At 38.9% G+C, this 16,434-nt stretch overlaps 1 protein-coding gene across 1 annotated transcript; it reads left to right on the forward strand.

Annotated features, from left to right (window-relative positions):
• Positions 1–9,025: 9,025 nt before the first annotated feature.
• On the forward strand, positions 9,026–16,119 carry THUMPD1 (THUMP domain 1 NAT10 acetyltransferase adaptor). The gene is made up of 4 exons (XM_077141638.1): positions 9,026–9,532; positions 10,820–10,994; positions 11,926–12,174; positions 12,626–16,119. Exons 1-4 carry the CDS (start codon positions 9,302–9,304, stop codon positions 13,003–13,005), a joined length of 1,035 nt encoding a protein of 344 aa, XP_076997753.1. The 5' UTR covers positions 9,026–9,301; the 3' UTR covers positions 13,006–16,119.
• Positions 16,120–16,434: the final 315 nt, after the last annotated feature.

Here is a 16,434-nt window from a genome sequence, read left to right on the forward strand (position 1 = left end):
TGATATAGGCATTTAGGGAAATAAATTTCCCTCTTAGTACTTCCTTTGCTGCATCCCATAAGTTTTGATACATTGTGCTTTCACTTTCATTTGCCTCTAGACATTTACTAATTCCTCTTGTAATTTCTTCCTTGATTCACCGGTTGTTTTAAAGTGTGTTGTTGAGCCTCCATTTATTTGTGAATTTTCTGGTGCTCTGCCTATTATTGATTTCTAGCTTCATTCCTTTATGATCTGAGAAAGTGTTTTGTATGATTTCAATCTTTTAAAATTTATTGAGACTTGCTTTGTGACCCAGCATATGGTCTATCTTTGAGAATGATCCATGAACACTTTAGAAAAAGGTGTATCCTGCTGTTGTGGGGTGTAATGTCCTATATATGTCTGTTAAGTCTAGCTCATTTATTGTATTATTCAAATTCTCTTTTTCTTTATTCATCCTCAGTCTAGATGTTCTGTCCATTGATGAGAGTGGGGAATAGAAGTCTCCAACTATTATGGTAGATGTGTCTATTTCTCTTTTGAGTGTTTGCCTCATGTATTTTGGAGTATTCTGGCTCAGTGCATGAATATTTATGATTGTTATGTCTTCTTGTTGAATTATTCCTTTTAGTAATACATAGTATCCTTCTTTGTCTCTTTTAATTGTTTTGCATTTGAAGTCCAATTTGTTGGATATTAGTATAGCTACTCCTGCTCCTCTCTGATTGTTGTTTGCATGGAATATTTTCCAACATTTCACTTTCCACCTATGTTTAGTCTTGTGTCTAAGATGCATTTCCTGTAGACAGCATATAGATGTTTCCTGTTTTTTAATCCATTCTGCCAGTCTATGTCTTTTGATTGGGGAGCTTAATCCATTCACATTTAGTGTTATTACTGTACGGGTAGTACTTTCTTCTACCATTTTGCCTTTTGGATTTTATATGTCAGATCTCATTTTTCTTCTTTTTACCTTTATTGATAATCTTCATTTATATAGTCTTTTTCATACCTGTCTCTCCTGTCTTTTCTTATCTGTCTCTACTGCTTCCTTTAGTATTTCTTGCAGAGCTGGTCTCTTGGTCACAAATTCTCTCAGTGAATTTTTGTTTGAAAATGTTTTAATTTCCCCCTCATTTTTGAAGGACAGTTTTGCTGGATATAGAATTCTTGCTTGGCAGCTTTTCTCATTTTATATCTTCAATATATTATCACATTGTCTTCTAACCTCTATGGTTTCTGCTGAGAAATGTATGCATAGTCTTATTGGGCTTCCCTTGTATGTGATGGACTGTTTTTCTGTTTCTGCTTTCAAGATTCTCTCTTTCTCTTTGACATCTGACATTGTGATTAGCAAGTGTCTTTGAGTACGTCTGTTTGGATCTATTCTCTTTGGGGTATGCTGCACTTCTTGGATCTGTAATTTTAAGCCTTTCATAAGAGTTGGGAAATTTTCAGTGATAATTTCCTCCATTCCTTTTTCTCCTCCTTTTCCATTCTCTTCTCCTTCTGGGACACCCACAACACCTGTATTCCTGTACTTCATGTTGTCATCCAATTCCCTGAGTCTCTGCTCATATTTTTTCCATTCTTTTCCCTATATTTTCTTTTTCTTGTCGGATTTCAGATGTCCCATCCTCCAGTTCACTAATCCTATCTTCTGCCTCTTGAAATCTGACATTGTAGGTTTCATTGTTTTCTTCATATTTTCTACTGTGCCTCTCATTCCCGTAAGTTCTGAGATTTGTTTTTTCAGACTTTTGATTTCTTCTTTTTGTTCATTCCTTGTCTTCTGTATATCCTCTGTTAATTCATTGATTTGACTTTTGATGAGGTTTTCCATGTCTGTTCAAACATTCTGAGTTAATTGTTTCAACTCCTGTATCTCATTTGAATTGTTGATGTGTTCCTTTGACTGGGCCATTTCTTCAATTTTCCTAGTGTGATTTGTCATTTTTTTTGCTGGTGTGTGGGCATTTAATTACCTTAATTAGTTTATTCTGGAGATTGTTTTCACTTTTTTTTTCCCCTAGGATTTTCTTGCTGGATGACTTTGGTGTCTATCTGTTCTTTGACATTCAGTTCAGCTCATTCTAGTCCTCTAGCTTAAGTTTGATTTAATACACTAGAATTTTTCAGTACTTGTTTTTTCTGTTTCTTGCCCTGACTGTAAGGTTCCTTTCCCCTACCTCTTAAGAGGGTCTACTTAGGTATTATAGACCCCAGTCAGATTTTCTTAGACCAAACTGATCTCCTCTCAGGAGGAAAGATTCACCTGCATCAGTTTTCCCTGAGGGGGAGGCCCAGCAGATTAAAAGGTTTTCCTATGTAGTCTCTGGACTCTGCATTTTTCCTACCCTACCCAGTATGTGGCGCTTTTCTGCCTGCAGGTCCCACCAGCATAAGGTGATTCAGTACCTTTAACTTCAGCTGACTCTCCCTGCTGGGTGGGTGGTGAAGACAGAGGAGAGGTTGTAGGCTGGCTTTAATCACTTCCCTTTTTCAGACCCTGGGGTCTGAATTCCTTGAGGGAGGGATTCCACCTGAACTGGGCCCCACCCCTCTTCTGGGGAAGGCACAGGCTCCAGAGAAGCTCTCAAACAACCCTGTTTCTGCCTATGCCTGGGGCAGTGGAGCCCAAGAAGCCTTGCAGCTCTATCCAAAGAGTAATCAATCCATAGAAACACAGCCTCAACAGAGAAAAAGAAAAATCCTTTTCAGAGCAGGACCCCATCCCTCAGGTTTACCAATCAAGAGCTTAAGTTGGTATGTTGCTCTGTGTATCTTCAGGTCCTATGTGCTCCCTCCCTTCCTGCAGGGCCCAGACCTTTTCAGATCCAAAAAAAACCTTTTTTTTTTTTTTCTTCATTTTTCTTTTTCTGTCAGCCCTGCCCCCTCTGCACCAGGGCAAAACCCAGTGACCTCCATTTTTACTCAAGGTTCAGCTGAGCTGGGGGCCTATTTTTAGTAGTCAGAATTTGTTAATTAATTCCACAATTGGAGCTTGGTTGTGCTCAGCCCCTGCTGCTAGTAAATTCTGTTTTCTTTTCCCTCTGGGAAGTAGCCTGCGGGGGAGGGGCACTGGCCCCTGCGGCTTGGGGAACTCACGGTTCTGGGGGGGCTCATAGCTGGTCTAGCTGATCCAGACTGGGGTATGCTGTGTGTCCGGTCACTGACGTGGCCCCAGCAGTTGTTCTGTACTGTTCCTGGCTATTCATTAGCTGATCTGGAGGATGAACTAAATCCCACACCTTGCTAAGCTGCCATCGTGGCTCCTCTCCTGAATCTCTGTGTTCATTTTAAACAGTTTTAGTTGCAAATCATACAATAAAACCTATGTAAATAGCTGTTAGAAAGAAATCATACTTGAAAGAGAATAAATGCTCACCTGACTGTAGAGAAGAAAATAATTTATTCATGATCTTGCAAGAGCGGGCACCTACCTGAAACATGGTGGCCGGGGTGTTGAGCAACTGAAAGCAGCCATATTTATTTAACCCACAAGTCCTTCCCCTGTTTCTCCACTAATTGGATATTGCAGAGGTTACAACCTATCCTGATAATCTAACTGATTTGAACTTCCCACCAAAGGCTCCCCCTTTGTTTAGGTTTTACATTTTCGCTGACCTTGGTCATTAAGGATTTGGCCCCAGTTCTAAGCTTAAGTCAGAAGCCCATCCCGTTCCCTGCCTGCAGCCTGAGTTGTTCTACAGCCTTTTCCTGCACCATCTTGTGTGAAAGCTAAACTTAATTTTTTTACAATAGCCATGCCTTCGACACCATAATCTATATGAAGATATGTTATTTTCTTCTGCAAAGAATCCATACCCCTCCTCCATGTCCACTACTTTTTGACGTTTAGTTTTGGCATGATGCCTTCGTTACATTCATATTACAATGTTACTGATAACTGTAGACCATAGCTTCCATTGATTCTACTTTTTTCTGTATACCACTCATTTTCAGCACTTGGTGATGTTGACATTCATTTGTTCCCCCTCACGCCAGAAAGTTTTTATATTTGTACGTTTAATCATCATCATTGTCCATTCTGGGCATTCGTGAATTATACCATCTCAGTCTTTATCCACTGTCTTTCATTCTGGTATCACACATGCCCCCAGCCCTCTCCCTCAACCATACTCATGTTCAGCTTCCCAGCCTCTTGATTACTGCTAGTATATTGTTGCCAGTATTGGAGATGTTTGCATGTCTTTGTGTAAACATAATTTCCTTGGTTATAAAGCCCTAGTTTATATCCATAATAACCAAATGGGATGACTGTGACCCCCAGGGGACATTTGGCAATGTCTGGAAACATGTATGGTTGTCAACTGAGGGGCTGGTGATGTTACTTTATTCAAGGGGTAAAGGCCTGGGATACCATTAAACATTCTGCAATGCACACAGCCCCCTCAACAAAGAATTATCCAGCACAAAGTATAACAAGGGTTGTGATTGAGAAACTCTGATCTCCATATAAATGAATTAAGTGCTCTCCGTTAGTCCTTCTCACATAGCTTGTCCTTCCTCAAATGTTTTCTTTGTTAGCTAAAGTTAACATCTAATACATTTTTTTTTCCTACACAAAGGGCTTATAATGACTATAATTCCTGAGTTCTTGCTTATTTGAGAATCTCTATTGCCTTCACACATGAACAATTTGGCTAAGAGTAAACGTCTTGTGTTAAATTTTCTTTCCGTCAGGAAATTTCAGACTTTGCTCCACTGTCATTTGGAGTTGAATTATTATTTCTGAAAAGCTCCATGTCAGGTAAGTTTGTTTTTCCTGTTATGTGTTCTACTTATTCTGTCTGGATATTTATGTAACTCTTTGTCTATTCTTGAAATTAATTAACTTTGGTTAGCGATGTTTTGGTGCATGTTAGTTTTCACCTCCACCATTTAAGACTCAAAGATGCTTAGAACTCAAACTACTTAATTCTTAAACTTTTCACCTGTATATTAACTTCTAAGATCCTAAGTACAAGGGTCAGTGTGTGGGGAACTAGAACACTGCCAAGAGAACAGAGAGAGATTGAAGGGGAGACCAGTACCTTTTTTTAGCAACCCTGGCATGGTACATCTTTTAATGGGATTAAGACATGGCAGTACTTTCTCTTTTAATAGAGTCTTTACCTTTTCCCTTTATTGACCACTTTGTGGATTGGGTTAAATTTAGAAACATTTTTTGAGCAACTTCTGTGGACCAGGCAGTATACTAGACACTGAGGAAGGGGTGGGGGAGAGAGAGAGAGAGAGAGAGAGAGAGAGAGGCAACTCTCTTTTATGTCCCCTGACACCGCAGCAATACTAGCCTAATTAAACTGTTCTTGAACAACTGAGGATATCCATAAGTCTATGATACGCAGTGTCCACCAGGAAAATTCTGAGAATTAAAAGCTATATTGAATATACAGGGGAAAGCAAAAAATAAGACAATGATAACAGTTTTTGAAATACTGGTAGATCTGGGGTTGGAATTGAGAGATGCTGATTCTCAATTCAATGCTCCTTTCCCAATATCAAATTACCTCTTATAAGATTTTGTAGCGATGCAAATTTAGTGGCAACTTTGCATTTGAAAAACTGTTAGGGGTGCTCCTTCTGAACTTATTCTTCAAAAGTGACGTCTTTAGAAAGGGTAACACATTAACATGATAATTGTTAAGACTATGAATAAAAAGATCCATAGAGAAAACAGAGTGAAATACAAATACCAGACAAAATTCTTGTGTGTAAATAAAATCAGAAAAGGAATTTATTGGAAGCTTTTTGGGTAGCTGAAAGAATCATGGGGAAGGTTGGATGATTGGGGGAAGCCAGGAGGCTGGAATCCATGTGAACGGTCTGGAGATTGTGCCAACATTTCTGGAATGTCGGCTACACTGTTGATACTGGATTCAAAATGCCACTGTCATTGGTGGGATGAATTCTAAACAGGCCCTACTGTTTTGTGCACTTGCTTCCAATCGTGAGCTCTAGACAGGAGCATTTGATTGTTGAAGCTGAGATAATGTGCCCATGCAGACGGTGGGAAGGAGTATCTGACATTTCAAGCTTCCATGATGTGAGGTGGGACCCTGCCTTCCACCTGCGTTGATCCATTGATGAATTCCTGCACCACCATCCCACCCTACCCATACCCACTCCCCCAAAGCAAAGGGGTTCATTTGCTGGACCAACAAAGACAACTATACAATTCTGGACCAAAATATCAGTAGTAGGACAGAGCTGTGTAGAGAAAGTAGTCATAGGTATGTGCTTTACTCCAGTCTTCCTCTGCTATAGAATATGGTTATTTCTCTGCCTTCCTCCCCTAGGATAATGGTGGTATGGAAGCCATGTTTTTAAACCCTTTAAGCATCCCTGTTCTTATTAAATCACTTCCACAGTTGGCCACAGGTGGCATGCAGATGGGGAAAAGGATATTTTGCATTTGTCCTACTTTGCATTGTGGAAAAGGATGGTTAACACGTTATTGTTAGGAACTCTAATCTTAATATTAGTAACAAGCAAAAACAAAACAAAATTAAAACACTCATTTCATAATAGTTATGAAAACTATATTATATATATTCATATTTATATATTTTAACTTTATCTTTTCTGAGTATATACATATATATATATATCACATATAATGAATTTTAAACAAAATCAGTTATCCGTGAACTTCAGCATCAGGCTAATAACTTTTAATTATTTTTCCTCCTGTTAATATTTTGTTTCATAAATAACAATTAAGTATCAGGAGATATAAATGACTAGGTCAATAAAATCACATTATCCCTACATTTGCTCATCAGAAGCATACACTGTTAAAGGTACAGTCCCAACACAAGGGATTTCTAAAACTCAAAGTGTGCTGGTTTGAAAGGAAGTATGCCCCCTAAGAAAAGCCATGTTTTAATATGGATCCCATTTCTTAAAGGTAGAATAGTCTCTATTCAATGCTGTGTATTTAGGGACTGTGATGGGATCATCTCCCTGGTTGATGTGATTTAGTTAAGAACGGTTGTTAAACTGGATTAGGGGATGACATGTCTCCACCCATTTGAGTGGGTCTTGATTGGTTTACTGGAGTCCTATAAAAGAGGAAATATTTTGGAGACTCAGAGAGACTCAGAGAGAGCAGAGAATGCTGCAGCACCATGAAGCAGAGTCCACCAGCCAGCAACCTTTGGAGATGAAGAAGGGAAATGCCTCCTGGGGAGCTTCATGAAACCAGAAGCCAGGAGAGTAAGCTAGCAGATGACGCCGTGTCTACCATGTGCCTTTCCAGCTGAGAGAGAAGCCCTGACTGTGTTCGCCATGTGCCTTTCCAGATGAGAGAGAAACCCTGAACTTCATCGGCCTTCTTGAACCAAGGTATCTTTCCCTGGATGCCTTTGATTGGACTTTTCTATAGACTTGTTTTAATTCTCGGCCTTAGAACTGTAAACTAGCAACTCATTAAATTCCCCTTGTTAAAAGTCATTCCGTTTCTGGTATATTGCATTCCGGCAGCTAGCAAACTAGAACACAAAGTGACTTCTAATTGCATGAAGAATAAGGTGATGAATTCTTGATTTTATAGTATAGGGAATATTGTGATGTTAGCTCTCAAGGGATTGTTTACCTATCCAGACAAAATGAATGTGTTTTCTTAAGCTCTTTTGGATCAGGTAATGGAGAAAAGAAAATGGGAAGGTATACTTTGAAACAAAGAAAATGAATGTTTTCACTATGTTTAATGAAAATTATTTTATATGTGCATGAATTTCCAGGCTATTATTTCATATCAGTATTATTTTTTCATGGCGACCAAAAGAAAGGGAATCTGAGAAATGCAGATCCCTCAGAAAAGGAGAGAGAGAGAGAGAGAGAGAGAGAGAGAGAGAGAGAGAGAGAGAGAGAGAGAGAGAGAAACGGATAGTGTTTTCATGACTTTTGGATTAGGAGTTGGGGGTGCAAGGGTTAGGCAGGTCTCTGGCTAGTTTTCAGAAATAGGAGGCTAAGTTAGGAGTTGGCAGCTTTCCATTGGCAAAGTTTAAAATTTAAATGCTGGTTTAGGCATGTAGAGTTAAAATGCCGGAGGGCGAATAGTGAGTAAGGAGAGTTTACACAAGAGTGCATCTGCTGGAGGGTGGAGGCTGAGTTATGGGAGGTTATCACAAGAGGGCAACTGATGGAGGGTAAAGGAGACTCCCGACTGGAGAGGGTTGGGGTGAGACAGGCTTTCTGAAATACTGGCCAGGAGTAGGTTAACATCCTGAGGGGTAAGGGGCCCTGTACTACAGGCCTAATAAAAGTGACTTTCCCGTCCAAATCCAGTGCATTTGGAGCAATATTGAATTGATGTCATTGTCACCTGTTAAGATTTCATTCCAGGATATAAGTGCGTGAAGAAATTGAAAAGGACAGTATGTCTTTGGTGTTAATGAGACTTTAGTTTATAAGTTAAAATATATTCGGTTCCCATAGGACAAATTGATGCTAAGAAGTTCGGCCAGAATTCTACATATTTTGGCATATCTCATTCTGCTAATCGGGGCTCTCTGATTTCATGGAATAGTGATTTCCTTTGTACTCCTGGGGTCCGGCAGTAGAAGCCCCAGAAGACAATGGAGACACACAGTAGGAGTTAAAACCAAGTAGGATGGTTTCGATGACCCTACTGACTTCTAAGAAATGTTGGCCTCTGAATAAAAACGTGAACAAGATACCGAACAAGAACGGTATCTTTTGTTTGTTGCCTCAACCCCAGCACAACGACTAGTACATAGGCGCTCATTAAATATGAACTGAATATAAATCGATGCAAATGTACTAAGAAATGATGATCATACATCTATGTGATGATATTAAGAATTACTGATTGCATATGTAGAATGGAATGATTTCTAAATGTTGTGTTAGTCAATTTTTTTTAATTAACAAAAAAAAGAGAAAAAAAATGAACTGAATAAACAATGAATATGAATGACTAAATAAAAGGGTTCTTTGCAAGAAGGTTCTATTTCCAGTCGGAGTCCAGAACTAAGCATACAAGCTGGCTCCACCTGCAGGCCGCATCTCCATGGAGACCCTGCTTACCGTGGCGAGCCAGAAATAAACACGGTCAATTTTGTTAGGTTTTACAGGGCTCGGGTCACCTTACCCCCGTTCGCTGTTGGCGGGTTTTAAGACCCAGCAGCAACACGGAACGAAATTGGGAGGCGGGACTAGGGGGGAGGCCGTCGCGTCCGTCTGACGCAATCATCTCGCGACAGCAGACGTGAGGACGCTGGGAACCGTGGAGAAACACGTTTCTCGTTCGGCTCAGCTTGCACGCATCATGGCCACCCCCACCCAGCAGCCACCTCAGCCAAGCGGTGGGAAGCGCAAAGGAAAGGCGCAGTATGTGCAAGCCAAGCGGGCCCGGCGTTGTGACGCCGGCGGGCCCCGACAGCTGGAGCCTGGGCTACAGGGCATCCTTATCACTTGCAACATGAACGAGCGCAAGTGCGTAGAGGAGGCCTATAGCCTGCTCAACGAATACGGCGACGACCTGTACGGGCCAGAAAAGGTACGGGTCCTGGCGGGGGCGGGAAGGCCTATGGAGGAGGGCAGGCGAGCAGGCCCGCTGCCTTTATACGCATGCGCGCTGTGGGATTGAGGTGGTGGGAGGTGGTGGCCTGAACTGTGTCCCGCCTTCTCTCGTTGCCTCAGTTACGTACTTCGCCTATCTCTGTGAAGGGAGAAAGTTGGTGTTGCGTTCCGAAGAGCTATCTTGAGCTTTTCTTTCCATCGTTAATCACTATAGCTCCGTTTATTGTTTGCTTCCTGCGGTTTGGCGTTCTGCTGCAGTCCTTCAGAAATTTAATATTTAATTCTTACGGCCGCCAGAGGTAACTTTCATGAGAATAATGAGGCTCAAGGAGATTAAGTAGATGGCCCAAGTTCACAGGTTCAAACTGTTCATCCTCGTGACTTTTACTGTATCCCAGTACCATCTGAACACCACGGTAGTAATGCAAATTTGTCCTAGGCAGTAATAACTCTGATATAGGTGTTTTTATTTTTATTAGATAGACTGCTAGTTATTTCTCAAGATACATATAGAAAGTAAAAACTTTTGTACCAGAGCCACGTAAAATCTTATTTGGAAACTACTCTTTTATTGATTTGGCATCTGGAGCAATTCCTCCCTCCTCGCTTCCGCAAGCAGTTAAATGGAGGATAGCTCTGAGGGAATTTGCTTTCAATCTCTTAGAGACTAGTTACATACTAGCTTTGGGACTAGGGCAAATTAATTCTCCTGAGCTAGAGTTCCTTTTTTTGTGAAGAGTGAATAATAGTGCTCCCTAATATTGCCTTGAGGCTAGAAAGTTGCTCATGTACATAAAATATGTCCTGGCATATAATAAATATATCATAAATATGTAAACTGGGAAGCCCATGCGTGTTGCAGAGAACTAGGCAACAAGTCTATACTGGTATCTTCCAAGTTCTGAAACTATTTCTGTCCCCTGTTCCTCAGGAGATCAGGAGTAGGGATTTTGAAATCCATGAGTATGGAGTGTTTCCTGACTTGTCAGGCACAGAGATATCTTGTGCTGAAATGATTCATCTGGTCAGCACATTTCTCTCTGTCCCAGATTGCCGGGATGCTTTAAAAACTTTTTCAAATGGGTATGTAGGACAGTTCAAGGAAATTCCCTTCTTCCACTATGATTTAGAGGAGCGGTGTCTCAGTCTCTCAGTAAAAGTTTGTCCAATATTAAGCTATCTGCCACTGGGGGTTTCATGTAAGTAGTGAATTGTAGCTTTTAAACGTGGCGTTTTTGTTCATTAGTTTTATTTATGCAAACAGTTTGCAGAGAAGGATCAGCAGCCCTCCGGAAGTGAGGAAGAAGACGATGATGTGGAGGCTGCCTTGAAGAAAGAAGTTGGTGACATAAAGGCATCTACAGAGATGAGACTAAGAAGATTCCAGTCAGTGGAGAGTGGAGCAAATAATGTAGTCTTCATCAGGACACTTGGAATAGGTGTGTTTAATTTAAACTCCTTAGAATTGTTGATGCCATAATATCTGGATCTCTCCCTGCCTAGAAAATAGATCTGTGGACATGGCTCAGTTAATTGTTTGGCTGCTCTAGTCAGATGGAATGGGGGCATAGCATTGGTTTATGAATAGAAGCCTGGCGTTGCTGTTGTTTTCTTCCATAACTTTAGGCAAAATTGGAATGTGTGGCTTCTGTAAAAGGGGCTGTTGCTCCTTAGCTCCAGTCAGTTGCCGTTTGGGAGGTAGTTCTGCTAGGGCCAAAGCTTCCACTTTTTTTAAAAGAAGTTGGAAACCTGGAGTTGTTCCTTGATTTTTAAATGTGGTCAACTAATGAAAAAATACTGAAAACACTGAGCAGCCCCACGCATACTTATATGTGGGTATGATGTAACTTGTGGCCTCAGTCCCTGATCTTGTGCACTTCTGGGTTCTGGGACTCCTTGCAGGTCTGAAATCTAGACTTCTGTGCTAATTTAATCAATGGATTCATTAAATCCTTTTTGGTGACTTGTGGTTTTGTATTTTTTTTTATTTGTGAAAAAGTACATATTACTTAATATTTGTTCCTCTGATAGTTGTCACTGCTATAGGAAAACAATAGTATGGTGTTGTATTTAGATAAATCTGAATATCACAAACATTCACTTGTTTTTAGTGAAAGCAGTAGTAAAGCTGAAGAGTTAGAATATTAACTTCAGTATTCACACATAGTAGACATTGAAAAAATATTAGTTGGAAAAAAATACTGGGTAGACTCATTTAAAATTCATTCTGAAAATTCCTTCTATATCTACCTTCAACCTATGTCAGTGCCAATGAAAATTTTTTAGAGAGTTAGTAAAATCTCCAGAATATCTGAAAACTTTTTAAACTTGCTTCTTTGTTCTGTACTGTTTTTTTTCTTTCTCTCTCAGAACCTGAGAAATTGGTGCATCATATTCTCCAGGATATGTACAAAACCAAAAAGAAGAAGACTCGGGTTATTCTACGAATGTTACCCATCTCTGGCACATGCAAGGCTTTCTTAGAGGATATGAAAAAATATGCAGAAACGTTTTTGGAACCCTGGTTTAAAGCTCCAAATAAAGGGACATTTCAGATAGTATATAAATCTAGAAATAACAGTCACATGAATAGAGAAGAAGTTATCAAAGAATTGGCAGGTATGTTTCTATTAATGACTTTACATAATTGTCCAATATTAAATACTTATCCTTGTTTTTAAGAATTTTTTAAAATAAGAATGTTTATATTTTTGAGTGTAGAACAAATATATTAAAATGTCTTAAAATAACATCAAACCAGGGCGGGCCATGGTGGCTTAGCAGGCAGAGTTCTCGCCTGCCATGCCGGAGACCTGGGTCTGACTCCCAGTGCCTGCCCATGCAAAAAAAAAAAAAAGGAAAAAAACCCCACACAGACAGGGGTGCAGGGGTGGTTCAGTAGTAAAATGCAGAGAACTCTGCCTCTGAACCGCCGTTGTCTGCCCTGTATGTGTATTTTTAAGAAGTCTGAAACAGAAAAAGAGAAAAGGTTTTATTTTATTTTTTGAAATTCATCAAGCTTACTGCTAACCTTCTCAGTCTAAGTGCTTTCCTATTCTTTTTGTTACAGGAATAGTTGGCAGCCTCAATTCGGAAAATAAAGTGGATCTTACCAACCCACAGTACACAGTGGTAGTAGAAATCATCAAAGCTGTCTGTTGCCTGAGTGTTGTGAAAGATTACATGTTGTTCAGAAAATACAATCTCCAGGAAGTGGTAAAAAATGCTAAGGACCTGTCACAGCTTAACCCAAAGCAGACAGTGCAAGTAGGAAATGGGAAAGAAGCTAAATTGGAATCTGGTGACAAATCAAATCAAAGTGATACGGCAGAAGGAAAAAATAACCAGCAGGTGGTACCAGAGAATAGCCAAGAGGTGGGGAAAACAGAACCAAAGTCTGGCACATCGTTGGTGAATGAGGGAGGAGCTAAGCCTGAAGTTGCAAGTTAAGTTATAGAGAATCCAAGTCATGAAAATGACCTCTCATAGGAAAAAAAAAGCTGGTGTTGAAAGTGAATTTCACAGTTGGGGTTCTGTATAAAATTATGGCTGAAAATAATTGTTTTTGAACTTTGTGTGCTGTCCTTAATAAGTAGTGAACCATGATTGAACAGCTCTGTTAACAATTTTCTTAGTGATCTTTCAGCCCTCTGAGTGGCAGCATATGGTAGGCCCATATACATTTGGTGGGTTTTGGGGAAAGCTGATGATTATAGGTGAAGATTGTATTATATGGGGGGGGGGGGGGAGAATAATTGTTGATCTCTCCCTTATGATTAATAGTCTTCCTCATGCACTGCTCATTGAATTTTGGGAGCAAGCAAGCATGGTATAATAGAAAATTAGAGGGAAATTTGCATTCTGAGGAAGGAATTTTTACATGCCACAACTCAGATATCCCTATTGTTTTGTTGCAAATCTTTAAAAAAAGTGTAGATTGTATAGATTAGAAGTGAATTGTTTTGTCAAGTTTTTGTGACTTTCCTTAGTTATGCCCGTCTTATATTTTATTTACATTTGCTTGTTCTAAACAACTCTAATGGTCCGATGCTGCACTCTTTGAAGGCATGGCATCCAGTAGAAGAGGACCATTCTAGGCTCACATCTACAGACATTTCTGATAAGGTTAATGATGAAGAATTACCATGTTCTGAGTTAATTCAGTATACTAGTCCAGCAGGGCACACAAAGTCTGTCTTCATAATGAAAGCTACTTATCCAGGGTATTTTTTTGTGTGTGTACGCTAAGCTGTCCTATTCCCATTAGTATCATCTGTGACATATTCATACATTTACAAATCTAACTATTGTAACTATAAATCACAGGTGTTTGACAAGTAAAGATGTTGAATATCTTAAACTATTAGGATATCAAAACAGAATAAAGTTTTGGTAAAAAAGTCACATTCATTGAAAAGGTTTAGGAAGCAATTATTTAGTAGCAGAACTTACCCTGCCCCAACATTAAAATGCAGGCGCAAGATGGAGTACAAGACAGTGAAAACTTTATTCTCAATTCAGTAAGTTGATTTATTGATGATTAAGTCACATGATGCAGAAGGGGTTTAGTGTAATTAGCTAAAAAGTAACAGCTACTCTATTTAGGTTGATGAGTCAACAGATTTGGCCAATATTTGTCCTGCTGTAGCATTTGTAAGATTGGTAAATGACAGTGACATTCAAAAAAACTTTCTGCTGCACAGAACTGCCTGAAACAAATGGCAATATGTATTTAATATAGTGTCTTCATATCTGGAAACCAAAGGTCTGTCTGTTGGTGCAGTGGTTGGCTCCATGACAAGTATTGTCTTGTGAAAAAAAGAAAATCCTAACATTGACATTACAGGGCACTGCTTACTTCCCAGAGAGCTGCTGCTATCAAAAACTTGGAGATAAAGTTCTGAACAATGCTACAAAAATTGTTACCTTTATTAAAGACCTATTCATGTAAGAATATTAAAACAACTAAAACTTGAACAGAGCACATAAATCTCCCACTACATACAGAAATCCAATGGCTGATGAGAAGAAGAGTTTTGAACAGGGTGATTGAGCTAAAAGTTGAATTATCAGAGTACTTAAAAGAAAATAGTAGGCCAATTTTAAAGTGACAGGATTCTTATATTCGAAAAGAGTTTGGAAAAATCACATTGCCAGAGGAGCTCTTGAAATGTTTCCATGGGCACTCTAGTTTGGGAATGAAGGATAGGACAATTCTCAAGCTTTACTTAAAAAACACCTGGAACTGCAAAATCAATTAGACAGTACTTTCCCTCCTTTTTTGCAACACCTAGTATATGACTGGTTGAAGAACCCTTTCTCTAAATCTTTTACTAAGCCTGAGAATTTGTCTTTGAGAGAAGAGGAAGAGCTCTGTGAGCTTTAGTCAGATAATTTTTGGATTTTTGTGAAATAGTTTGGTGCTCATATTAACATGCCATGTGGGTTCCCTGAATGTGAAAGTTACTTTAAGAGTTCCTTTAGAGTACAAGATTAAAAAAGACTGGAAGAGACAGATACCAAAGATGGCTGCAAAATGACTGTTGATAGGGAATATTAAGGGACTGTGAAATTGGAGATGGATTTATTCTTAAATTTTAAAATGTTAGGAAGTACTATAAATGACTTCCTACACAAGTGGCTATGTTTAATGGCTGTTTATTAAATGGCCAATGATATGAGAATATATTTTTATCCTCTTAGCTAGTGTTCCTGTTTTGTAAGCCAGACTAGAAGGATTTGGGGGTTGGGGGGTGGGTTGTATGTGGAGAAAATAGGATCTTGCCAATGGCAGATGAGGGCTCCTTGAGCTGGAACTTCCTTAATACATCTTTAATATTTAGAATATTAACGTTTAATGTGATTGAAGTCATGCTGAACGAATTACAAGAGCACTATTAGTATCATTTGGAGAAACAGGTAGTATTTTGGTGCCTTTTTCAGCAGACTTGCTCCAAAACAAAGATACTTTTATTTTGATAGTACAAGATAAAGTGATTCTGGAATAAAATTGGCCATATGCCTACAAAATATACAACTCTGAAACTGCCTGTTTTTACTGTGTGAAAACTGTTGTCCATAGAAATATTCAGATTTCATGGTTTGTTTTCAATCCGTTTTGTATTTTTTTTTATTTAGTAAAATGTGGGTATGACACAAGGCATTCTCCCCCAGTTACACAGTACCATCTTCTGTTGGAATCTGAGTTCATTTGTTGAAAGATTTTTTTTTCAGGTTTATAAACTGTTTATTTTCACTGACATTTGAGCATGTTATTTAAAAATGATGAGATTCCAGGGTAAGAACTGAGTGCGGTTTTTTTTTTTTTTTTTTTTGGCATGGGCAGGCTCCGGAAATCAAACGCAGATCTCTGGCATGGCAGGTGAGAATTCTGTCACTGAGCCACCACTGCACTGCCCATTTCTGTTGAATTTTTTTACTTTAAAAAATTATGTCCAGTTTTGTGATATAGTAAATTTGCTTTGCACTAGAGAGGAAAGAATGTTAAACTTGTTATATTTTAAAACATGTTTCTTGAAGATTAAACATTATTTTCAAATGTAACTTGTATTTTACTTTTGCTCTGGCCAAATATTCAATGTGTTTTTCATAGTTTCTGATATTTTCAGAAAAATTTAAATAAATTTGTTCCCTAGGGATTGGTGTTTTATACTTTTCCATTCTTTCTGCCACTTGATAAATCTCTTGATCTAGAGTAGATATATCCATAAAATATATGTCAAATTATCAAAATAAAAAGTCACATACATGGCCCTAAAAAGGTAAAAATATAATTTATTAATTACTCAAATAATACTCCTAAATCAAGTTTTGGATGTTTTCCAGTGGATTTGCTTTAAAATGAGGTACAGTAACACA

Source organism: Tamandua tetradactyla, chromosome 23 (genome assembly GCF_023851605.1).
Source record: "Tamandua tetradactyla isolate mTamTet1 chromosome 23, mTamTet1.pri, whole genome shotgun sequence".
Lineage (NCBI taxonomy): Eukaryota > Metazoa > Chordata > Mammalia > Pilosa > Myrmecophagidae > Tamandua > Tamandua tetradactyla.

Excerpts from the sequence above, each read along its gene's own strand:
- THUMPD1 (XM_077141638.1), top strand. The coding sequence starts at position 9,302 with ATGGCCACCCCCACCCAGCAGCCACCTCAGCCAAGCGGTGGGAAGCGC. Across the intron at positions 9,533-10,819 it reads ACCTGTACGGGCCAGAAAAG|TTTGCAGAGAAGGATCAGCA; the intron begins GTACGGGTCCTG and ends TTATGCAAACAG. Across the intron at positions 10,995-11,925 it reads CATCAGGACACTTGGAATAG|AACCTGAGAAATTGGTGCAT; the intron begins GTGTGTTTAATT and ends TTTCTCTCTCAG.